This window comes from Microplitis mediator, chromosome 10, assembly GCF_029852145.1.
Source record: "Microplitis mediator isolate UGA2020A chromosome 10, iyMicMedi2.1, whole genome shotgun sequence".
Classification (NCBI taxonomy): domain Eukaryota; kingdom Metazoa; phylum Arthropoda; class Insecta; order Hymenoptera; family Braconidae; genus Microplitis; species Microplitis mediator.
In genome coordinates, this window is record NC_079978.1 from 18,907,875 (window position 1) to 18,934,046 (window position 26,172).

A 26,172-nucleotide genomic window follows, 5' to 3' on the forward strand; every position below is an offset into this window, starting at 1 on the left:
AAAGAAGTCAAATCGGTTTTTTTCTGGTTTTTCTGAGGTTAAAATTCATTGTAGTAACAATGAGTGATAATGTTTTTTAGTGGTCACGCGACTATTAAAGTACTTCGTGCTAAAGTTTCGTCATGTAACCAAAGAAGTGTATATAACTTCACATTAATTTCCAAGCAACGATGGTTTTTCAAAACAAGTTAAACGTGTAATCAAATAATTTATTTCTTAAGTAATATCTCAAACTTGGCTGAACTTATTCTGAGTATTTTATTTTCGTGTGAATTATCGTAATAAATAATTACAATAGATAAATCATGAAATGAATTAATTAGTGATATTTGCATTTACGTGATGCACTGAAGAGATAATAAATCCAATATGTAATACTGAAAATACATAAAGTATATATGAAGACATAATCGAAAAAGTGTAGAAATAACAACTATTGAAACTTCATTAAAACCACAATATATTTGTGATTATAAAAATAAACGAGCCATTGAAAAAATTTAAATAAAGTACTCAATATGTATTGAATTACTTTCATTTGTTATTAGTGTTCAATAGATACATTGATTGGTCGATCCATAGCCTTTGATATCAATCAAAATAATATAATAGTATGTGTAACTAAAATATATAGTTACATGTTTATGCGTATCGGATCAGCAGTTACCGTTCCGGTTTGGTAAACGAAAAGGTGATTTGAGTTTGCTCTACGTCAATGTCATGATTGTGCTGAAATATCTAGTAAGACTATAAATCATTGACGAAAATGTATTGTATTCTTAGCAAACATTTACAATCGTCTTCATAAAGAATATCATAAAAAGTTTTAGCGAATCCAAAGGCGCACGCCTCAAATGCTTATTTAATATAAAAGCTAACCTTTAAAACAGAATAAATTAAAAAAATAATAAACAAATTGACAGCTGTTTCAGTTTTTTATAGGGGGCGCTAGTAGTACATACGTAAATAAAATAGATAGATAGTATAGTATAGAAAACCGAGCGAGATGTATACGAATGTAAATGTGGAAAAAAGACAGAACGACATATGGATGATAAATTTTAAGAAAAAATCTCAGAAAGTTCATCGGTTTTTACTGATTTCTTATAAATGGGAAAGAATTGACAGCTGATATTCAATAGGGTTCATCCTGAGGATGAATGACAACTTCTACAACAAGAATTAGGTTGATTCATTATTCGTAGCGACTCAAATCCAGGCGACTCACAGACATACATCCTAAAGGACGTTACTATAATAAACTTAACTGAATTTTTCTTTAATTATAAACAATTACATTCAATAAAAAAAATCGGCCATCGCATTAATCAGACTTTAAAGCTTCCGGAAATCATTAATAGGTACGCAGTCAACTAATCCTTTGAGTTATTGAAATAACTTTATGCGAGCATTTTGTGAAACGGTGGCTATTCGATAGTAAATCCTACCTAAATGCTTCGCATTTGAGGCGTGAAATAATAGATAGGATTCTACTAACTAAGATCACTTGTTAAGATTTGAATTTTCGACTTGAGTAATTTCCTATTCAATAAACAAGCAATAAGTCTTAGACAATCTGTCAATAGATGATCTGTTAATAGAAGGGAAAATTTATTACTAAACTACTAAGCAAGAGTAATTTAACCCAAAAATTTTTTTAGGAAACTTCTCCTCTGCCGTTTTTGAAATAAAATTAAATTGTGTAAAAATATAATATATCATTTCGATATTTAGTTAATTTTTATACGCAATAAATTATTGAAGAACGCATCTCACTTTACTCTTGTTTGTAATTTTTTTTATTGTATTACTGTCATATGATTTATGAAAAAATTGGTTTCTTGATCGTAAGTGAGCATTTTATTTAGATATCTCATAAGATCTCGTACTTGAAAAAGATGGGTCTAAAAATAAAGTTATTAAGATCAAATACAAAATTATCGTGCTTTTGTCACACAATTATAGCTTTTATTTATTACGTACGAACATAATTCATATCTATGATAAATGTTCACAAAAGTGCAGTATATTTGCCTTTTGTATCATACATGATTGTAATAACATGAACACGCAATGAGGTGGTTACCATATTGATCACATTTTTTCTCTGGTTGGCGGTCTGGAAAGAATATTTCACGAATTTTTTTGCTTCACTACGAATATTTATTATCGTTATAAACGTCTCTCAATGTATACCAATTTTTTCAATAATCCGTATACAGAAAAATAGAATTTCTTGGCACAGAAAAATTTTCCAATATGAAATGATAACGAAAATTTGTCTTGCCCGCTAAAAACCACTTTTCACTTTTTATTACAGCTCCGATATTTATCATTTTTTGAAAAGTGGGATTAAATTTTTTAAAAATTAGTGTGAATAATAAATGGTATTTATATATAATTTCTGGTTGATCATAAATTGCAAATCACAATTTACGCTTACGCTAATAGTTTATCATACCATTATTTTTGAATTAACTTGTTATCGATTGGCTTTCTAGACTAAAACTTGAAGTTCCAATGTTGGTCATCATGAAAAATGTCATGGGTAACTCAGCATAAAACACGATATCAGACTGCGGGTGATGTCAGCCTGCGTCTAAAACTCAGACAGCCGACTTCACCCTGGTCTGAAATTGTTTCGTTTCATTCCTTGTTTCACAATATACTATATCCGTCCAGATTAAAGCTGTTTTTTTTCTTCATAGTAATGACACCTCCATGTATAGAAAATTTTCGTAACGCCAGTATGGGACTGATTACCAAACAATTACACGGTAAGAAATGCATGGCGTTCAACACCATACTGGGATCGTCTCAAGAGAGATACTAAAATAGTATGTGAAGTATTCCAAGACAGTATTGTAACGAGTCCCTAAAGTATGGCGTTATTTATTATACTGTGTAGTACTGGAGCTATTGTATTGCTCACACATATACATAGCAGGCACGGCGAAACAGCATGGCCCTGAGACCCATACGATGCCGAGGGCACAATGCTGCTAGTTTTTCCCGCCATAATTTCTGGTGCTAATCAATGTACCACCAAAATTATATAGATATCGTTAGATTGAGCTTATCGGCCAGAAACAATGTGGATACGGCAACGCAGTATTGGCCTGACGGCCAAACTGACATTGCGTCGTCTGCGCCAACTATTGCCAATGTTACTATTCCCGCAATGGTTGAATCATTTCAGCATACAATTTTATAACCTATACAAATCTTCGATACCATACAGTATGGCGTTCGAGCCGATACTGGCATAGTGATATCTGCAAAATATTCCTTACCATGAAAGATTTTAATTAGCAAAAACATCATTAGCTTGCAGATTTTTAAATTTTATTGTAGTTAGCGAACAATTAAAGTATTTTCATGTCGGGGAGGGTGGGGTAGAGCGACCCCCCTAAGCCAATTATTACTTTCTGTGTCTTTCAACCATAAGATCACTTTATTTTTGTCCTATTTCGAAATTTATGGACATTTTGCCAAAATTCTAAAAAAAAAATTTTTTTTTGTGGGGCAGAGCAGCCCCCCTCCAAAAAATGATAAAAAAAAATTTTTTTTCGTTTTTTTTTTTTTAAATTTTTTTCATCATTAAGAAAGTATTTCTTTCTCTTGACAACTATTTTTAGTTTTATATTACTGGAAAAAAATTTTTTAAGGTGTAATAAATCGTTCACTCTCGATTACCTTAATTACTAATTGTTATTTAAAAAAAAAACAATTCTATAGTTTTACTTTATCTTAAAATTTATCAACTAAAAAAAAGAACTTTATTTTTATAAATTTTTAGTGACCAAATTTGCCTCTTACATAGAGAAACGGCCGAAAAATATGAAAAAATAATTTTTTCAGAAGTTTCGGCTGGTCCATTTTGCCTCAGATATTATGCGTAGGGGTAAAAATGCGCAAACATATCGGATTTATAGTAATCAGTCGAAAAAAAAAATTTTTTTTTGATCAAAATTTCATGGGGGCCGCTCTGTCCCACCCTCCCCTATTGTATTCTATAGCAATAAAATGTAAAAATATCAGTCAGGTAGAATATAAGACAATGAAAAACACGTGCAGTTATTTAATCAATTTTTTATCTATTTATTCATCTAATTTATCCAATTGACATTGGGGACAAAATTCCATTACTTGTATAAACGCTCGCAATATGTGGTAATTTTTATTTAATTGATTAAATTTCACTATCTCGTATAGGTTGAAAGAATATATATTAATCTAACATGATTCTATTTTAAGTCAAAAATAATATCGGAATATCGAAATTGGAGTTAATAATTTTATCGATTGTTTTTTATTTTTTTTATTTCAGAAATCGATTCCTGCACTCAAGCGAGAAGTGAAGTAGAGAAGAACAAAGAAACATTGAATTAAGAAGAAATATTAGGGGATATGTTTGGGATAATAAAGTAATCTTAAGTTTTAACGCAACGTGCTTATTAATTTTTCATATTTATTTTGTGAATGACATGACGCTATTTCTTTCTTGATTTAATTTACATACTTTTTTTTGCGAAACCTGTGCACTCTTAGTCAGTAAATATTAGCTACGCACTTTATACTACTGTAGATACTATTGCTTCACTAACATAACTCTAAATACTGCTTTTTTGAATAGAGTTAAACCTATTTTCTATTTAAACCAATAACAAAAATAATTGAAATATGCAAAACACTGATTTGAATATATCAATTGGAAGCAACGACTCGAATGGTAGTGATGATTTTGAGATAGTTCAAAAATTTTTAGCTCTCTTCAAGGTTCAAAATGAAAGATTACGAGATCATAATTTGGCCAAAGCTCACATCATCGTCCGGGAGTGGCTTGACATGTTGGCAAGCCCAGATCATTGGGAGAACAGCAAGGAGGGAAGACAACACAAGTGTAATCCAATTAAGTGCAAAAATCAAGGCAACAGGTAAGTCATTAATAAAAATATTTGTCTATACCCAAGTAGCGCTAAAAAAATGTTTTAAATTTAAGTCAACTAAAAGTTACCCATTATTAACTTGGATTTAATAGAAAGACAATTTTGTACACCTCAAGCGCCAACGCGTGTGTTTTACAATCAAAATTATCATCAAATCCTCCCCCTATGGTCTTTGATAATATTTTTTTTAATTTCTAAATTTTTGGTTGTCATGTAAAGTGAAAAGTGATATTTTTCACCGAAAATTCCGCCATTTTGGGGGCGGGAAACCCTCTCAATGTATAAAAAAAACTCAAATGAACCGTTGGGGGGAGGTATTTTATACGTTTAAAGTGTGTACCAAGTTTCATATAAATTGGTCATGTCATGTTTTAAGAAAATGAACTTGAAAACTGTCAGAAAGTTAGTTGATAGTATCTTTAATGTGACTGACTTAGTTAACTAGTAAAAGGTCAATGTTAACTTATTAAAAAATCAATTTATTTAACGAAAGTCAGGGACCAAGATGGCGGCGCGCATGGGTTGCAAGTGTAACACAGTGCAGGGGCAATTGTAACACGGAACGAAATAGATATTTTTCATCAAATTGCTTTTATTATTCAGTCTTAATACATACGATTATACTTTATTAACTCTTAAAGTCAAGTATTTAAACTTATAGTATCACATATATTGGGATCTTTAATATAAATTATTAAACATTTATAAATATTGAAACAATCAAAAAATTACACTATCCCAGAGTAGATTTGTGGCGCATCCAGTTTGCGCAGATCCCATACACGACTCTGAGTGTTACAATTGCTACTCGTTCAAGTGTTACAATTGACGCTCACGCTGAATTGTTAATAAAAATCTAATTACAATAACAAAAATCAGTAAATTGATATGAAATTCGATTATACAATACTCTTGATATGTCTCTTAAAGTATTTATACAAGTCTCACATCATAACATTAGAAAACAAATTTGTTATTAAAAAAATTGTGAAGCGTACAAAAAAAAGTTTTCACGCGTATTTTCAACAATTTTCAATATTTTGATATCGCAACAAAATTAATAACTAAAACTTTGATTTAATCAATAACTTACTATTTTGAATAAGTTAAAAAAAGAATAATGATAATTTTTAGTTTTTTTAATAGTTTTTTTTTGAGTGTTACAATTGCTCCTTGTTACAATTGCAGCACCTATCTCCTACCCTCAACGCTTTAGCGCTCGAGGTGTGTATTAACAATGAAACCACTTTTGGATTTTCCAAATTTTTTTTGGACGCCTCGGACGCGATAGCGGGAGAGGTTGTGCTCTATAATCGACTTGTCGTGAAAACGGGATTTTCCTACCTTTAATTATTTCTGTTAATTTCATAAATCACCTCTGTGGAAAAAAAAAGTACACCAATATCTAGAGAAAATTCTAAAGAATAATTTGAATTTAATTAAAAATTTCATTTAGCTACACCATAATAAGAAAAAAATTATTTAACATGAGACTAGTTGGACGTCAATTGGGATGTCCGTATGTGAGCAAGATATCTCTCGAAAAACTCAATTAATCAGTCCAATTTTTTTTTCAATAGCTTCAGATTTTAGTAGAATAGAAGCCTTTTAAATATTACTACTGTAGTCCTTCTCGTTCATTTATTATCAATTAAAAACTGAAAACTGATTATGTTTACTAATGCTTAATCCGCCATTTTTCCCCCACAAATATAAGTAGGCATGATTATCATGAAACTTTGCTGATATTATAAGGCTCCACTTTACCATCAGATAATTTTTTTTTTTTTTTTTTTATTACATCGTGTGACAAATCGACTTGTCAACTGTTATCCAATTAACTAAATTAAAAAAAAAAAAAGTAAGAAATGTCTATATGTTTATTAAAAAATTTTGTAATAAAGAAAAAACATTAATAATTAATTTTATTATAATATGAGCGTTTGAGGCGTGCACTTTTGGATTTTCTAATTTTTTTAGTTCCGCTTGGGTAATTGTGCTTTTAAAATCTATTTTTTTTCAATTCACTATTTTTATTATGCTCCAGAAATGATCCAAGTGTGAATTCCACAAAATGTGCAGACCATCAGAGTTATTATAATTACCATCGTAAAAATCGAAGACGTTTTTTAAAAAGCTACAAAACCGAAAATTTTTTTCTCGAAAGCCCAACTCCACATGATCCACATCCTTCATTCCAAGAAGATATTATCAAAGATTCTGTTGACAATCTCATTTCCAAGACTGCTAATGATAGTTGTTTACAGTTTTCATCTTTAGATGAAAATAAATTTGATAGCCAGGATTTAAATTCCCAGAATATTGAGCTTAAATTTAACGTGACTAATAAAAGTGACGAAATGATATTCGCATGTTCATCCATTGAGGCGTTAGATGACGCTGAAGAAACAAACAGTCGGTCTGTTAAAATAAAAGGCGCGAAACAAAAACAACTTGGAACAGACGATCAGGATTCGGATACTAAAAAATATGGAAAAAGTCCAAAATTTGATGACAAACTAGATAACGCAAGTTTCTTTAACACAACTCGCGAAAATAACTTATCACTAAATATACCGAAAGTCACTCAGTTGGAGAACGCGGCTTGTAAACACTGGCAAATTCAAGACAGTTATACAGAAAACAACACAAACAAGAAGAATAATAATGATGGAATAGTATTTAATACTTTAGAAGGTTTTATTCCCAAATCTGATACTTCTACGCCATGTAAAAATGATAATTTATGGTTCCTGGAGCAACCAGGACCTAGTGATAAAAAATGTGATGAAGATTATTGTACCTATTCCAGTAGTGATAAAAAATTTTTACACGATCGCGATATGGTGATAAAAAATAGTAAAGTACACAAAAAGCTTGAGTTTATTCCCGATGAAATTGGCGAAAATCTCCATGTAGAAAATGATTACACTATTGATAATGAAGAATATCTACAAGATGAAGACATGACTATCAAAGATGATAAAATGCTGGAAAAAGTTGAATTCACTCCTGGCGACGTGGGCAGAATGTTGAATATAGGAAACGCTTTGGAATTCCCTCGATCTCTCAGCCAATCAACTGATTATTTAAAACTTGTGACGTTGCATCTTCCAATCATCCTCCGACTCACTGTTAATTGTCCGTTCAAAAATGTCAGGATAAAGTGCATGGAAATTCTTCAAATGATCAAGGTGAGTTAATTAAAAAAATAGATGCGAATATTACCCGCATGAAAAAATATATAGGTCGAAAATATACGTGATATATACAAAATATATGTACGCAAAAAAAATATACGTCAAATACATTTTCAGTTATATGTTGATATAAATGTATGCATGTATGATTTCGTAGGTGTCAGGATATACGTGGAATATATAAGAAATATATACAGAGATATATTTTGTCATATACGTCAATGTATATGTTTGCATATATATAAAAATGTATGAAAGTATATATATCAATAAATGCATTAACATGTATGCAATTATATATCTCAACATATATACAGCTATATACAATTACATATATATTAATCTATATAGAAACATATATTTACATATAAATAAATATATATGTTCATATATATGTTTACATATATTGACATATATTTCAACATATTTTTTACAATATCACAAACTTTCATGAATTTTTTTTTATTTTCAATACCTGAAATCCCTAGTGGAAATTTTTCGGACTTTTCTCTGAAAAAGTCTAGAGAATATGTGTGGGTATACATGCAAACATATATGAAAAAATATATGTCTGCATATATTTTTATATATATGTCTGCATATATTTTTATATATGTACTTGCATATATACAAATATGTAAGTCAAAATATATTTAGTATATATGTAAAAATATACGTTGGCGTATGTGTAAAATATATGTGACTTATAAATAAGAATATATGCAAACATATATGCAGTCTTATACATAAATATATATTTACTCATATATGTAACCATATATGCGCACATATAATTTAATGCAAAAAAAATATATGTCAAAATATATATTTACATATTTGACTTATATTTGACATATATTTATGCGTATATTTTTCACATATATATATATATATATATATATATATATATATATATATATATATATATATATATATATATATTCCATGCGGGTAATTAACCCGGTAGATTAAATTTTTCTCGCGGGCTGATTAATACAAGTACGTGATCAAATTAAAGTTAGGGATAAACCGAAAGATAATGAGGCCTGATTCCTTATGGGTTCTTTTGAAATTTACGGCTTGGTATTGGTTACCCTGCAATTTGAAGTATTCATGTATCGGTTAAAGAACAGAATTAACCTGTTGCAGTCGCCCCAAATAATGTTACGGTCACATGGGGTCCGGAAAATCCTACGCAGAAAAACAGTTCGGACTTGCGTTCTATTTGAGTTATTGATTCAAATCTTATGCCAAACTTTAATTCAACACCCCCTCTAAGTAATCCAATAGTTTTTTTTAACTTCCCGCCGTGGAAGTTGAAAATTTTCGAAAAAACTGAAGTTATTGACTTCGGTCCGATTTTCAAAAATCGAGTTTTAATGGAAGGATCGAAATTATTTTTATAAAAAAATGATCTTTTTTTAAATCATTAGAATGATGAAAAAAAAAATTGCTTATGATCAATCTCTCGGTTACTAAAAATATCAAGCAATAAATTTATACTGTAATTTATTTTTAATGTTGTGTAGTAATTTGAATTGAAAAACAGCAGGTTCTTTATGAATGATTTTATCATTAATTCGTACGATTACAGAATAAATAATATGTGTAACTCTGTTAAATATGCGTTATGTGTTGGCACGAGATACATACGAAATAGGAAGATTGGAAAGTTATTTTTATCCTAAACTATTTCACTTGGCACATCGTATTATGATTTTAAATAACTCAACAGTCAAAAATTAGCTTAGAAATTTTAATATTTACTGCCGCTATTTAGTTGGATCCCTGGTTAAGAAATCCTATTGGAATGAATCGAAAATTTCCAAAAAATACATAATTTTCCGACTGAAACCTATTGAATCCCATTCAAAATTTTTATCGGAATGAATTGGTTCCAATAGGAAAATAATAACGAAATAAAAATAGGGGAGGAGGGGACGAAGTGGGCCCCTGGGTGCAAAGTAGGCCCCTTAAAATTTTCAAAAAATATGGGGGCAAAGTGGGCCCCTCAAAATTTTCTATCCGCCGATAAATTCGGACGGATAATAAGCTTATCGAAATTTCTTATATAATGAGGGCTAAAATTGATCACCAAAACTGTCCATTAAATATAATTTATTAAGAAAGTTAAAGATAACAAAATTATGTTTTAAAGTTATATCGCTGCAGACAATTAAAATGACTTTTATATTATTAAAATACAATTGTTTTTCAGTTATTTGCAAATATCACACGTGTAAAGAATAAAAATTATCAAATCCGAAATTTTTTGGAGGACCCACTTTGTCCCTAATTTTCGATTTTTCAATTTTAATGGTCGCAGCATAATGAAGTGGAAACAAGTATTAAGGGTCTAAAAAGAAGTAAACGCATAAAAAAAATTAATTATACCCGGAAAAAAATGAACTATATAAATTGAGAATGACAAGTAATATAATGATAAAGTGATCAGTAAATATCATCATTCTAAATAGTAATTTTTTCGTTTATGATTCAAACGTGAATAATTACAAGATTAGTATAAAAATTTATTGTCTATGTAAGAAAAATTACTATTTGAACTTCGAAAATCGTAACTGATACTTAGAAATTAGACGACACGTATTATAAAATTTACTATTTGAATGTTAAAATTCCCCATATTGACAACCGGGTTCCGGGTTATAATTTCAAATAGTAATTTTTAAAGTTTTTTTTTCCGTGTATTGTAATTATTTTCCTTCAGGGGCCCACTTTTCCCCCCTCTTCTCGATTATTTTCCGATTGGAACCAATTAACTCCGATTAAAAATTTTGAACGAGATTCAATCGGAAAATAATATTGATATTTTCATACACTTTTTCCGATTGAAACCGATTCATTCCGATTAAACTCAATTGGATCCCGATCGGAATTCTTAACCAGGGATTAACTCCCCGGGTCGAAAAATTAGATCTGTTTTAAATCAAATAAAAATTTGTATTTAATTAACATAAGAAATTTAATCGAATATTGCTCGTAATATTTTTCGTTATTTAGTCTATTGTTAGACTTGTTGTCAACAATTTTTAGTCTGGTTTTGGTTGCCCCTCAAAATCAATCTTCTTTCTCATAATAGGGGAGGGAGGGGTAAAAAACCCCGTTTCACCCCTCTACTGCTTATTATTTTATTAGCCTGTTTTTTGATCGTCATTAGATTAAAAACAGCTTGAAATCTCCTTAAAAATTTAAAGACAGACCTTTAGTCCAACTAAAATCTAGTTCGACTAAAATCTGAGCAAATTATTCGACCCAGGCACAATAAATAAATCTGACGATTGAGTATTCAAATATTTATATTTCAATTTCAGGAACACGAGTTATCAATTCCCATACCAACTTACAATGGACCCAGCGCATTTATTCCCAGCACAGAGGTAAGTTTTTAACTGATTAAAAGAAACGATTCGAAATGATTTGCAATGTTTGCAATACCCATAAGAAAGGCGATTCAAAAGTATTCAAAGTATTCAAAAGTACACAAAAATTTTTATGTACATGCGAATTTTACGTTTAATGCATAGATTCAAGTATAAGATATTCTTAATTGGTATTTTTAGTTGAAGTAAATGTTAACGATCATTTAGTTAAGAACAAAGGTCGTTTATTAACACTAGTTTTTCGTAGCTTTCTATTAATTTAAAGTAGAATCAATTCGTACTCATTAATATTCTGTTCTGTATAAAAAAACGCGTGTGACGGAATTTTATTTACCGACTGTAGAAAAAATCGGTACTCTTATGAGCCAACTTGCGATAGATAAAGGCGATTGTGGAAGCGTTTTTATCATTTCCTGATAGCCAGACTTTTAGTCAGAAAGTTGATGTCAAGTTGCCATCAAATTGACGACAACTTCAGTCGTTGTTACTCTTGACGACAAATTGTTGACAACTTGAACGGAAAGTTGGTGACAATCTAGCAAATTGTCGTCACGTACATCTACTACTGCAACTTGTCATCAAGTTAGTGTGCGCATACTTTAGCTGTTCAATTTATTATAAGCAATTTGATGAAAACTTTTTACGTCAATTTCTCGATAGAATACGACAGTAAATTGATGCCAATTTTTTGGACAAACTGAAGCCCGATTTCCAGAATTTATTCTGGTGTTTAAAAATATTAATTTTTTCATTCATGTGTTACAAAGTGTGGAATGGCTGTCAAGTTGATGTAATCAACTGAAACCAACTTTCTGACAAGAAACTCTCGCTATGAGAGCTGATAGCCAAGTGAATAGTAAATAAATTGACTTCAATCTACTGCTGCAACTTGACGTCAAAATGATATCAATAATTAGAATTAATTGACATCACCTTGCTGGTAAATTTGAAAGTAATTTTTGGCTGTCAATTTTTTTCTCAAGCAACTTGATGGCAAATTTTAGTCTGGGCTCACCGTTAGATTGTGGCAGTAGATTGACGTCAACTTGTAGTTCAAGTTACATTCATAGAGTTGTCAAAAGTTGGAAGGTCTGAAGTTGGCAAAAATTTGTTGTCAAATTGTAGGAAACTTTTACCGAGCAAACCTGATTATCTGAGTTCAAACGATATCTATTAGACTTAATTAAACAGATTTGTCTATTCGTGACATGTAAAATCATATATAGTAAACTACTGAGAGGTCACTTGGGATAATTAGTTTTAAAAGCTCTTTAGCCAGTTGAAGCAAGCCAATTTCAGTCCAATGCGAGTTAGTGAGATCAAAACATAGTTGACATCCCTAGGGATGAAATAATGCCGCTGTTCTATCCACTGCAATATTTATGATTCAACTTCAGCCCTTTAGAATTGCCTTTTTTTTTCACTTTTATAATCAATAATTTCTTTTTTTGGGAACTTTTCTAAACCGATTGAAATATAAGAACTCAAAAAATTGTAAAATCGAGTCGACTTTAATTTTGACGGAACGGTTACAAAAAGTCTAGTAGGACATCACCCGCATGAAAAAACTTTATATGTGAAAAAATATACTTTAAAATATATGAATATTATAATTTGATATATTGCACAATATATAAAATAATATTTATATTTTTGCCGTATTAATATATGATAATATATTGAAAAAAAATATATTGCTATGATATATTAATCATATATTTATCAATATAACTTTTTTTATGTATGTTTAGCATATATATTTTGGTATATTTTATTATATGTTGATTAGGGTGTTTCATTTGAAACGAACATTTTTTTTTTTTAGCGGACACAAGAAAATTTTGTTGTTTATGTTGAGAGAAAAATTCCCTGAAAATTTCAGCTCTTAATTTTAATTTTAAATACTTTCTATCGAGCATCCAAGTTTTCCCATTTAAAAAGCATGTAAATCGAATAACTTTTTTTTAAAAATACTATAACTTAGCCCGATTTTAAGCTATCGTTTTGAAACCAGTTTTTATTTGTAGAGTAATTGTTGCTTTTTAAAAGTGTATGAAACGGTTTTGGTCTAACACGATCCATGTCGATTGTATCAGCTCCGAAAGTCAATTGTACGCCTCGGAAGCGAAGCGGAGAGGTTGTGCTTTATAACCGACCTGTCAAGGTCACACGATTTCCACTCATTAAAGTGCATATATTTTTTTTCTATTACTCTTACACATTATGAAAAGCACATCAATATAAAGCTGAAACACTAATAAATAATCCTGATACTTTTTTTAATTTGTCTAATATGTATTAATATAAAAAAAAGTTCATTAAAAAAAATTTATCGTGGACGTCCATTAGTCTGTGGTTCAAAAAAACGGCGTGGTACGGATATCTCGAGAACGACTTGACGAAACTACTTAATTTTTTTTTTCAAAATTTTCAGAAATAAGCAAAGAAGGTTCCTTTCGAAAATCACTACTGTAGGCCTTCTCGTTTTTTTTTTAAAATAAATCATTACGGTTAAAACCGGCAATCTTACATGTAAACAAACACACACTGCCGCCATTTTTCATTAGGAATGTTCTCCTTATTTATTTTTTTTTACTTTTATTACCGTATATTTACCATGGAAATTTCTATGGGAAAAGAGCGGGATGTTCAATTTTATTCGAAATTTAACTTTTAAAAAAAAAACATAACATGAGCTTTCGAGGCGTGCACTTTTGGATTTTCCAAATTTTTTTCACTTTTTTCATTTATTTTTGTTAATAGTGAAGAAACGGCTCATCTTACAAAAAATATGCATAGGACCAATCTTTTAGGAAATTTTGTCCTCTACAAAATTGCTTATGACACTTATATCGCTAAAGTGCACTGTTCATGAGATACATGCATTTAAAAATTTTACAGTAAAAACGATTAGTACTATAGTAAGCTTACAATTTTTTTTTACTGTAAAATGTTAAAATGCGACTTTGGAATGATATTAGAATGAATCCGAAACTTAAAATTTAATTGAAAACAATCGGATATCTTTGCGCAACTTAAACTCAAGATATGCTTTTCATCTTCGGAAAGTAGAATATCGATACTTGAATTTATGTATCATTTGTCCGCTATTCGCTCATTAGAATACTTTATTGATAAAGTTTCTCGAGTATCCTTAACTGATACTATACAAAACGAACTATTTTTACTCGATAACGAGATACTCAAGTGAATTTTTTATTGAACTCAAAGCGAAGCATTTACAGTATTCTTAAAGTTTAACTTCATTTTTTTATTGTTACGTAGTTTTTTCTCTTCAATTGTTCTGTTCTTCATTACGGTTATGAATATATTGAAGAAGAAAAGATACCAGGTAAGTAAACATTTAATATTATTTTTATTTGTTGAATTAAGTAGTGAACCAAGAGGTTAGGTCATACAATGATTTTTACTAATTACTGGTTTATGGTTTAAATTTTCAATAGCATGGTCAGAAAGCGCAAAACGACCTTCTATTCATTTTATGAAAGATCCTCCCTCTTAGAAGTAAAAAAAAAAATTTTGTGTTATTTTTATGTTAATTAAAAGCTGAATAGTTGCCCATTACAAATTCAATGACCGGAGTATATTTGACTCATCACAACTTTTTAAATTCTAAAAATTGACACTAGTGTGTTAATTTCGACTACACTTTTGATTTTAGAATGTAAGGAGTAGGGACAAGATTTTTGCCTCAATTTCGAAATGAATAGTTCATATGTTTGAGATTACGCCGAAAATATTGGTCTTACAAAAAAAGTTTTGAAACAAAAGTTATAGGAAATTAAATTTTACAAAAAAAATGTCTCTTATGATTTTTTTATACGACCAATATTTTTACCGTAATGACAAAATTAATATTCATAATGAATGATTTAAATTTTTGATAATCATGGAAATCTTAATTTTGAAATTACGGCTTTCTTATTAGTTCTACAAAAAAATTGTAAGAGACATTTTTTTTATAAAATTAAATTCTAAACAACTTTTATTTAAAAAATTTTTTTATACGACCAATATTTTCGCCGTAATATCAAAAATTTGACAGCGTTAATTATTAATTGTTATTTTTAACCTTTCGTTACTCGCGCGATGATCGTGACGCCGCCTTTTTGACTAAAATTGCAATAAAAATTATTGTATGGGAATTTGTGACTTTATATTTAACCAATTCTCTTTTTGAAATCAATATTTTTATTAAATATGATTATAATTGATAAATATATATTTTAAATATAAAAAAAGTATATTTGCCCGATAAAAAAAGATTTTATACAATTGTATAGAATTATATATCGATTATATATGGACTATATATAATTATATATAGACTATATATAATTGGATAGAAAAAATGGCCCGATCCAATTATATACAATTCTATACAATTCTATATATTGCAATTATATATAAATGTATATAATTATATAGAATTGTATATAATTTGTATAAAATTGTATATAATTATATAGACTTGTATACAATTTGTGTAGAATCGTATACAATTTCTATACAGCTATATACAATTGGATCGGGCCATTTTTTGTATATAATTTTATACAATTGTATAAAATCTTTTTTCATCGGGTGTGTATTACAAGAATGTGAAAAAGCGGCACAGTGCTCATTACGCGAGTTAAATCGTCGATTCAATTTTTGTGAACCCGTTGCCAAACTTACTGTTGTTACTGTAAGAAATAATTCATTATAGCATTATAATTTGGCAACGTCGCATTTCCTTTAGCATGGGCGGCACAGTGCTCGCCGTGCGATGAAAATCGTCGGGCGAGTGGACGCGAGTAACGAAAGGTTAATTCAAAGTAAAAATCCTGGCTCTGGTAATGAGTTTAACGAAACTGACCAGCAACCCAAGATGTCTTCCATGACTGATGATTAAAATGGCTGATACCTCGTGATCATTCCTTTGTATGGCCTCAGTAAGCGCCCCCTATAACTCGCATTCGCACCCTCTAGGTGTTGCTTAAGATCTTGACTTCTGCAATTAACGACCATCTTATAGGTTAGGTACCTAGTGACCGAAAATTGCTGCGAATTCCAAAGTCGAGTAGGAGATCGTAATAAAATATGTAATTCAATTTGTACGATTAGAATATATAGCCTGACATGTCTATATAAGTTCAGATCTGGCCAATTTCCATATCATTCCTGATATCGACGATTCATACACGGCCATACAAGTGCTTATCAGAAAATTTTATTACGGGCAGTTATCTTTTATTAGGATCCATGATTCCAAATCGAAAAGTATTTACATTTGATGACTACAATAGTTTCGCGATAAAAATAACATCTCGTGTTATTGAATACTAAAGTATATATGTGCTACTATTAGCGACTTTCCCTCGCCTAAAATTTCGAAAATTGCTAAATATTTATTAGGTGGGAAGTCATCAGGCAATGTGTCTGTTGGTATCTCATAACCTTCACTTCCATACACACCCTAAAAAGTAATAAAATTACAATAGAAACAGCAGGTTACGTTAAGATTCGCAGATATTGGTATCAAAATTTTAATAACAGTAAGCAAAATTACAAATTCATAACATGCAGCTCGAATCTCAATAGTTTGAATAAATTATTAAAATTTAAGTATTAACTTGAATAACTAGAGTAAAAAATTTACAGTTACATCCAGATAAATCAACAAAAACAAACTTTTGGGACAATTCCAAATATGCACTACTTCTAAACTTATAGACCGAATTGGATCATTTTCGAACTTGATAAAGATAATCAGCCAAAGAATAAATATGCCGCTTAATCGCGATCAGTTGAAAATTGTGGCTACACGGAAAAAAAATTCTCACAATTTTCACTATCTTTTTATCGTACTTTTTATTGTATAAAATTGTAACGCTGGACTAGACTCTCCAAATAATAGTTTTTACTATATACTATCGTAAATTCTATTTGATAAATATTACTACCAAAAACATTATGATGACCAATACTATAGAGCAAATTATACAAGTCTGGTTCATAAAGCTTACAATACGAGTATCGTAAAATTGAACAGTCGATAATATAGGATTTCCGCCCCTACGAACGAAAAAGAGAAGGTTACTGACTGATGCAGTCAGAGAGAAAATAGAGAAAGAGAAGAATTAAAGGAAGATTGTTGACCCTTATTAACCCTTTAGAGTCTGACCTTGAAACCCCACTCTTCGAAATGGCGGAGCCCGATAGAATTAGAAAGAGCGCGAAGCAAATGTGACAGGGCCGTATTATAAGAGAAAAAATTTCACCTAAGCGGGAATTAAAAATTATTTTTCTGCCCTCCGGCCGGAAAGTGGCAACTTTCGGGCCGCTGCCCTAAACGAAGTTGCAACTTTCCGGCTTCGTCGAGCAGAAAAATAGTATACGCACCTTGGCCAGTAAAAAAGAAAGCCTCAGACCACATGTTTGTCAGCCTCGGCTTCGCCTCGGCCAACAATTACATGTGCTCTGAGACTTTTCTTATTTTACTGGCCTAGGTATGTAATATACTATTATTTTTCATTTTTAATTTATTAAATAATAAATATCAAAGGACTTAAATTCAAACTAAGAACATGGTTTCATTATAAATATAGTTAAGTAATATTGCAATTAACTAGCAATGTATAAAATTTTTTTAATTTTTCTAACCTTACTTTCGGAGACTATTTCCTCACGTCAACAATACTAACTACGGCACTGTCGATGAACGCAGCGCGAGATTCAAACGAGTGGAAGGGTACTCACAGGCACACTACTACTCTCACATGTTATTCATACATGCTCACGGGACTCTACGATTCGCGCTCTCCCCACTAGTCTCACACGGAGACGTTTCGAGATCCTCTGACTCTAAAGGGTTAAAAGAAACGATTGAAAACGATTAGAAAAAAAAAATTTTAAATACTTTTTAATGCATTTGAATACTTTAAATACTTTTGAATCGCCTTTCTTATGGGCATTTAACATTGCAAATCGTTTCTTTTAATCAGGGGAGGACACGTGACGTCATATCATTATCTGAGGATTTCACTTCATGGCTCTTGACCAGATTGTCAAATGAGTATGAGGTAGAATTGTTATACAGTTGACTCTGTCTAAAGGTTCTCTGCCTAAAGGTTCCCGCTGTCTATAGGTTCCCGGATATTCCCCCACCCGCTTTCTCGAGTAACGAATCACAATTCAGTTTTCGAGCGCTAACTTTAAATGCACATTTTTTTTGAGGTTATGTTTACTGCGCAATGTGTTCATTTTAGCGTGCGCCTCGGAGCTCGAGGGGAATATATTGTAGGGGAAGTGCTGATGGTGGGGAGAGAACCTTTAGGCAATGGTCTTGTCCCGACGTGGAACCTTTAAACAGAGTCGACTGTATATTGAAACAGTCGTGAATATAAACACTTGTGAGAAGCGTAGATGGTAGTGCCACCTCGTACGGAAAAGCCGAATCCCAATATACATTTATATATTTATATATACATTTATATACCCATACAAACATCTTATTATAGTGTAGGCAACTCACACACTGGTCACTCATATGTACACGAGCGCTATGCACGACAAATACAACTAACATCAATTTAGAAATACTTCTATTTGAGTATCGTAAACTTTGTTACCTACATTGGAAAGATACAGAAGCAGCACTGGAAAGTTAAAAAAAAGTACAAGAATAATTATGTTTTTATATCTTATTTTTCATTTCTATACTTTTTACGATACCAGTATTGTATTTTTTAAACTGAACTTAATACAACAATTTTTTGGTAAAATAACGATAGTAAATTGTGAAAAATCTTTTGTAAACAGTAAGTTTTCATATATAGTATATTGTGTGACAAGGGATGAAACAAGGCGATTTCAGACAAGGGTGAGGTTGGCTGCCCGAGCCGCAGGCGTCGGGTATACATTGAGCCTCAAGAAATTTAAGGCTTTCTGTTGATAGCTCTGTCGTTATGCATTTATACGTTTTTCACTGATAATTAAATAGTATTAGTATTTTTGCGCACTTAGCCAATACGTCAAATATTGTATAGTTCTAGTAATAACAGGTATTATATCTTAATAAGTTAATATGACTGGCCTATAGTTTGTGTTCCCGACGCTTTGATACAATAAGATACTGACGGTAACAAAATGTCTCAGATACTATCTCACCGTCGTATGCCGTTTACTAAGAAGTTATTTCAAAAGTAATACAGATTTATAAATCGTGATACCAACTCTGCATTCATTCATTTCTTATAGTAAATTATAACTCACAATCTTAGGTGGACAATTGTCTTCAGAAAATCCGAATACCCGAAGAAAACGACCAAGTATAATAGGTTCCTCAAGCATGTCACATAAGTCCATCTGTACATCGATTCCAGTATTCACAATATATTCACCCATTGATGCTCCTACTAATGCAAAATGTCCCTGAAAGTTATAAATCGATTGGTATTCTTTTTTAATTGTGTCCATTAGACGGTTTTTAACTTCCTGCTAAGAAATTTGGAAACTTTCAAAAATTCGGGAAGTTATTGGTTTCGGTCTGATTTTCGAAAATCGAATTTCCATCAGATGTCGACGTTTTGAGGTCCTAGGAAGCTATTCTGACTAATTTCAAGATGATGTCCGAGTGTATGTATGTACGCACGTACGCACGTATGTAAATATCTGTAACTTTTGAACGGATGAACCGATTTGATCGTCGAGGTGGCATTCGACGCAGCTTGTCAATATCTAAAAGCTGTGAAAAATTGAGCTTGATCGGTAGGGTGTGTTCGGAGATATTCCAAAAATAACATTTTTGCAAAAATGTTTTTTTTGGATAACTTATAATGTGATCGATGGATTGATTCCAAAACCAACTGGGCTCTAAAACTTTACAAGCCGCGTCGAATGCCACCTCAACCATCAAAATCTTTACATTATAATCATAATATATGGTAACCATTACCATAATATTATAGTAACCATTACCATAATGTTATGGTATAACTATAAGATATAGGTGCCGTTCCTATAATCAACATTTCAAAAAATCTGGTTACCATGTGCACATGGTAAACCGTGTAAAAAAAAATTCGTTCAAAAAAGATTCTAAAAAAGTTCCGCATGTGGAACTTCTAAACATGAGACAGATTAGAACTTCGAATGGAACTTTTTTGGAACGTTAGTAATTTTTATGGGAAAAAAAAAGTTTTTATGAGCAAATTTAGAGTCAAAAAAAGACGTTCTTGAAAGTTTTTGGAATTTTTTATGGACGTTTTTTTTAGTTCTATAAAAAATTCAAAAGTAGTGATTGTAGAACTATTTTGGCATGTTTCTAGAACGTCTTTAGTCTACAAAAGATGCAAAAGTAGTGATTTTGGAATGCCTTCTTTAGTCCATAAAAAAGTCAAAAGTGGTGATTCTGGAACTTTTTTTGAATGTTTTTGGAACGTCTATTTTAGTTCTATAACAGGGTGTAAAGTTACGATTTTTGTACTATTTTTGAATGGTTTTGGAACGTCTTTTTCAGCTTCCGAAAAATGTCAGAAGTAATGATTATGGAACTTTTGTGAAGTCTCCATATAAAATTCCAAAAAATTTCCAAGAACTTCTTTTTATGACTCTAAATTCGCTCATAAAAACTTTTTTTTTACCATCAAAATTACTAACGTTCCGAAAAAGTTCTATTCGAAGTTCTAATCTGTCTCATGTTTAGAAGTTCCACATGCGGAACTTCTATGGAATCTTTTTTGAACGAATTTTTTTTACACGGGGCATTATGGGAACCATTTCCATAATATATTGTAATTGTTACCATAAATTTATCTCTGTGTAGTTATTTAAAAAAAATGAAATTAAAAATACGAATAGTGAATATAAAATCGATAAAAAACAATTATTACTTGAGTTGCTTCCGGAAATGTTTTAATTATTGTGAAGTTCAAGACTAATCCGTTATGTTCATCCAAATAAGTATCCGGTTCTGTAAAATATTCCTCACTGAAAATGGGGCAAACAACATCTTCCAAAACTATAACCATGGCTCCCTAAAAAATGTACATCGATGACCATTTATTTATTGGGAAAAAATTGAACGAGTATTAATAGGATATTCAATTTACGTTATAATTAAATATATTACCTGTATGCTCAAAAATTGAACAATTAAAAAAATCGTAGTTGACAACATATTGTCCTTTGAGCTGAATGCCACAAGAATATTACAGTATCTGTGAGCTACATAATAACCATCGGCTTTATAAAACCTCTGAAGAGAGATTTAAATAATAGAAAAGATTACCGACCACCGGAGATATAATGTATACTCTAAAATTTACATTGTATATCCATAACAATATGAAATCAAGTAAAATCACAATGTCAAGTGAATAATCAGTTGATCAACCTTGTAATAATTTCTGTATGCATTGTTAATTATATAATGAAGCGAAATTATATCACCAAATTAGAAGTTTTTACGATGTTTACTTGAACAATAAGTTATCATTTTATAGTTTATTATATTAATCATATGAGATTTGAATCGAGTGATCTAAATTGAAGATATTCAAATAAAAACATTGCACAACTCTAACGCGAAGCGGAAGGTCGGGCTTTACTATTGACTGTTAAGGTTACGAGACTCACTCATATTACATCGTGTTTATTATTTTTATATCACATTAACACGTTATGAAAATTATATCAATATCCGGAGGAAGCAATAACTAGTCTCTTGTTTTTTTTTTCTTTTTTTTTTTTTTCAACTGCGCATTACGTACTGTTTTGAAAAAAATGTTAAAAAATAGTATGTGGTATCAATGTCTCGAACACGACTTGACGAGACGATCGATTTTTTTTAACTGTATCTGGACACTTATGCAGAGTTGGCTCCTTTCAAAAATCAATTCTTTAGTTTCTTGTGTATTATAAATCATTATTGGTCTCTATTAGTCGTACCAAAGCACAGGCCATATGGCAATTTCATAATACAATTTTCCATAAGTTTTACAGTTTTACAGGATATTCGCTATTTGATAGTGAGTTTTGCTAATTCACATTTAAAGAGTAGGGGAGAGGTGCTGCAATTGTAACAAAAAATTTTATTTTTTCTATTCCATTTGTTTTTTTTTTAAATAGTAAACTTAAAAACTGTCAGAAAGTTAGTTGATTGTATCTTTTATGTGACTGACTTAGTTAATTAGTAAAAAGTCAATTTTAACTTATTAAAATATCAATTTATTTAACTAAAGTCAGGGACCAAGATGGCGGCGCACATGGGCTGCAATTGTAACACAGTGCAGGGGCAATTGTAACACGGAACGAAATAGATATTTTTCATCAAATTGCTTTTATTATTCAGTCTTAATACATACTATTATACTTTATTAACTCTTAAAGTCAAGTATTTAAACTTACAGTATCACATATATTGGGATCTTTAATATAAATAATTAAACATTTATAAATATTGAAACAATCAAAAAATTACACTATCCCAGAGTAGATTTGTGGCGCATCCAGTTTGCGCAGATCCCATACACGACTCTGAGTGTTACAATTGCTACTCGTTCAAGTGTTACAATTGACGCTCACGCTGAATTGTTAATAAAAATCTAATTACAATAACAAAAATCAGTAAATTGATATGAAATTCGATTATACAATACTCTTGATATGTCTCTTAAAGTATTTATACAAGTCTCACATCATAACATTAGAAAACAAATTTGTTATTAAAAAAATTGTGAAGCGTACAAAAAAAAGTTTTCACGCGTATTTTTAACAATTCTCAATATTTTGATATCGGAACAAAATTAATAACTGAAACTTTGATCTAATCAATAATTTACTATTTTGAATAAGTTAAAAAAAGAGTAATAATAATTTTTAGTTTTTTTAATAGTTTTTTATTGAGTGTTACAATTGCCCCTTGTTACAATTGCAGTGCCTATCTCCTACTTTAAGGAGTTCATAAAAATAACAAGCTAGGTAGAAAACTTTTCAGGATTTGACCGATCGTAAATGATAAAGTTTATATCACGATCTGTATTGTTATACATTTTTGGATAAATCATAGCAATAAGCTAAATTACTTGGCATTTACTTTTCGGAAGACTTGAGAAGTTCGTAATAGTTATCTAGCAATGTAACTGACAATTATATACTCTACTTATGTTGTAATAAGTAGTGAGATGAAATTTCATGAATGCAAAGCATGTCTTACTTGAAATTGTTTGATACGAAATGCATTGACAATGAGATAGGTATTTTCACATTGAGGGATGAGAGGATTAGTTTAACAAGTTGATGATATGAGATTGGAATACCAAGAACAGGATTTACTTGAAAGTACATGCTTTGATATTTAATCAGCCTCTCATAGAAGTTTAATTAATTTGTAAAACGAGTCATAGTATAGTTGATTAAAATTTATGATCAATAAAAAGTTGATTCAGTTAATATTATACTTAGGAAATTTGAAGATATAATAGTCTTACTTTAAAACTACGTATAAAGAGTAGATTCATGTTTGTCGTTTAATAAAAAAGTTTGATATTCTATTTATATTGGGTCGCGTCTGAAATATTATATCACTTAGAAGTATGCATCATAAATATAATGTGACGCGAAAGTGTTTTGTAAGGAGTATCAGTATGAGAACGGAATATCGATACTTTTATAGTCACTGATGTATTTTATCTTTACACAAACAGAAGAATGTTTGATCTCGTGGTAAAACTAAGAAATTGATGTTCTGAAAACTTCTTTTTTATAAATTTTGATTGAAGAGCTTTTAACAATTCATTAGAGACAGGCGTGTGACATATACAGTCCACGTCACTTGGATAGCCTTACCTACTTTTTTTCAATAACTGATTCTTTACTAGCTGATTTATAAAATTATCTGTGTATTTTATATTGCTTATTTAAGACAGAACAAGATATGTTGTTAGTGTTCGAGAAACAAAGCGAGGATATCGTGAGGGGGACATGCCACTGGTCGGCAGTTCGTCACATGGATAGCCTCAGTCAAATTTATTGCGCAAAGGAACTAATACGTTTCATTTTCGTATTATTATGTTGCAATTTTATGGCGTAGTGAATAAATTAAAATCGATTTAAAACACCAAAATTGGTTACTATATAAAATGGGGCGCAATAAAATGTCAAGTATTGAAGAAATTAATAAAATTAATTTTTTACTTAATCAAAATTTTTTCTCATCATGAAATCGCTAGAAGAGTGAATAGAAGTGCTAAAGTTATTAATAATTTCGTGAAAAACAATGAAAACTACGGAAAAAATTATAAAGGTTGAACGAAATTCGCAACAACGCCAAGGAAACGTCGAATGATAATTCGCACGGCATCTAATTCCATTAAGGCTGTGAGGCAAATAGCGGGAGAAGTTGGAACAGCAGCATCTATTTCAACTGTAACAAGAGTGATAAGACGGACAAAGCATCTAAAGAGAATGAAATTGAAGAAAAAATCGGCTTTGAATCAAAAACACACATCAGCACGACTTTTATTTGCAAAAGAACATATGAGTTGGATAGATAAATGGCTACAAGTAATTTTTTCAGATGAAATAAAATTTAATTTAGATAGGCCTGATGGATATAACTATTACTTTTATGATTTGCGGAAGGAAGAAAAAATTTTGATTAAGAATCAGATATTGAAAAAAAATAGGTGAGGCTATCCAAGTGACGCGGACTGTACTCTTTATAATAATTGCTGTTCTGTAAATAGCGAATACGAATGAATTAGTAATGAAAGTAATAATATAGGAATTTTTCAGATGAATACATAGTAATATGCAACATTTAGTGATTTTTACTACATTTAGTAAAAAATAGTAACAGTAATGCATTCATTGATTTGCATTCGTATTACCTATTAAAATATATTAAATATCTTCAAATCAAAATTTTAATCAAAATATCAAAGATATCGAAAAATTTATTGATACCTTTTTTGTAGCTCTTCAAATTTTCTACAATAAAGTTCCTTATCATTTTTCATGTAACTCAATATTTTAGCCGCAATCACAATTTTAAATCCTTGACCTCCAAATTACTCCATCATTCATTTCCTAAAAATTTCTTAATCTTCAAACCAAAATTCCCGTTAAAGTATCGAAGATATTTAAAAATTTACGGAGACCTTTTTTGTAGCTCTTAAAATTTTCTACAAAAAAGATCCTGACGACATTCTTCAGAAACTCATAGTTCGGGTCCTATGATATTTTGAAACAAAAATTGCAGGCTCTAATTGGCTACGGGCGGGAAGAAATATTTATAAAATTGAAAATTTTTTTAAATTATTAATTTCATAGAAGTAAATGTAAAGTTAAAATTAATAAATATAATAAATATTTCCCCAAGTATTTGGTAAAAATGTATGTGTGAAATCATAGTGACAAAGTCAATAGTGTTGGCTTGAATTCTTACTTCTTGATATTATCATATTTTCATACTCTGTGTAAGCCTCCAGCAAAGCAATATATTTCTTTCTGTTCTTGGCGCCTTGATCTTTTATGTGCGCCTCTATGCTAGTAAGCACCTTTCTTGTCTGCCGATGAAAGGCGAATGCTTATTTTTCACTCTAAAGAGTGGAAGTA

General features: G+C 30.5%; 2 protein-coding genes across 3 annotated transcripts in view; one reads left to right on the forward strand and one right to left on the reverse strand.

Annotated features, from left to right (window-relative positions):
- LOC130675626 (sestrin-3) overlaps nucleotides 1-26,172 on the forward strand; it is a 202,021-nt gene that overhangs the window by 21,931 nt on the left and 153,918 nt on the right. Inside the window, exons 2-5 of one of the 2 annotated variants that reach the window (XM_057481414.1) lie at nucleotides 4,331-4,427; nucleotides 4,769-4,937; nucleotides 6,997-8,143; nucleotides 11,482-11,547. In XM_057481414.1, coding sequence (XP_057337397.1) covers nucleotides 4,849-4,937; nucleotides 6,997-8,143; nucleotides 11,482-11,547 — 1,302 coding nt within the window. In that variant the 5' untranslated portion in view covers nucleotides 4,331-4,427; nucleotides 4,769-4,848. Of the gene's footprint in view, nucleotides 1-4,330; nucleotides 4,428-4,480; nucleotides 4,938-6,996; nucleotides 8,144-11,481; nucleotides 11,548-26,172 lie in introns of those variants that run through there. The other variant, XM_057481413.1, reaches the window with a different exon arrangement.
- LOC130675633 (uncharacterized) lies at nucleotides 16,110-21,826 on the reverse strand. Its single transcript, XM_057481424.1, has 4 exons — nucleotides 21,686-21,826; nucleotides 21,447-21,590; nucleotides 19,828-19,986; nucleotides 16,110-17,029 (listed from the first exon to the last, which is right to left on the reverse strand). Exons 1-4 carry the CDS (start codon nucleotides 21,731-21,733, stop codon nucleotides 16,886-16,888), a joined length of 495 nt encoding a protein of 164 aa, XP_057337407.1. The 5' UTR covers nucleotides 21,734-21,826; the 3' UTR covers nucleotides 16,110-16,885.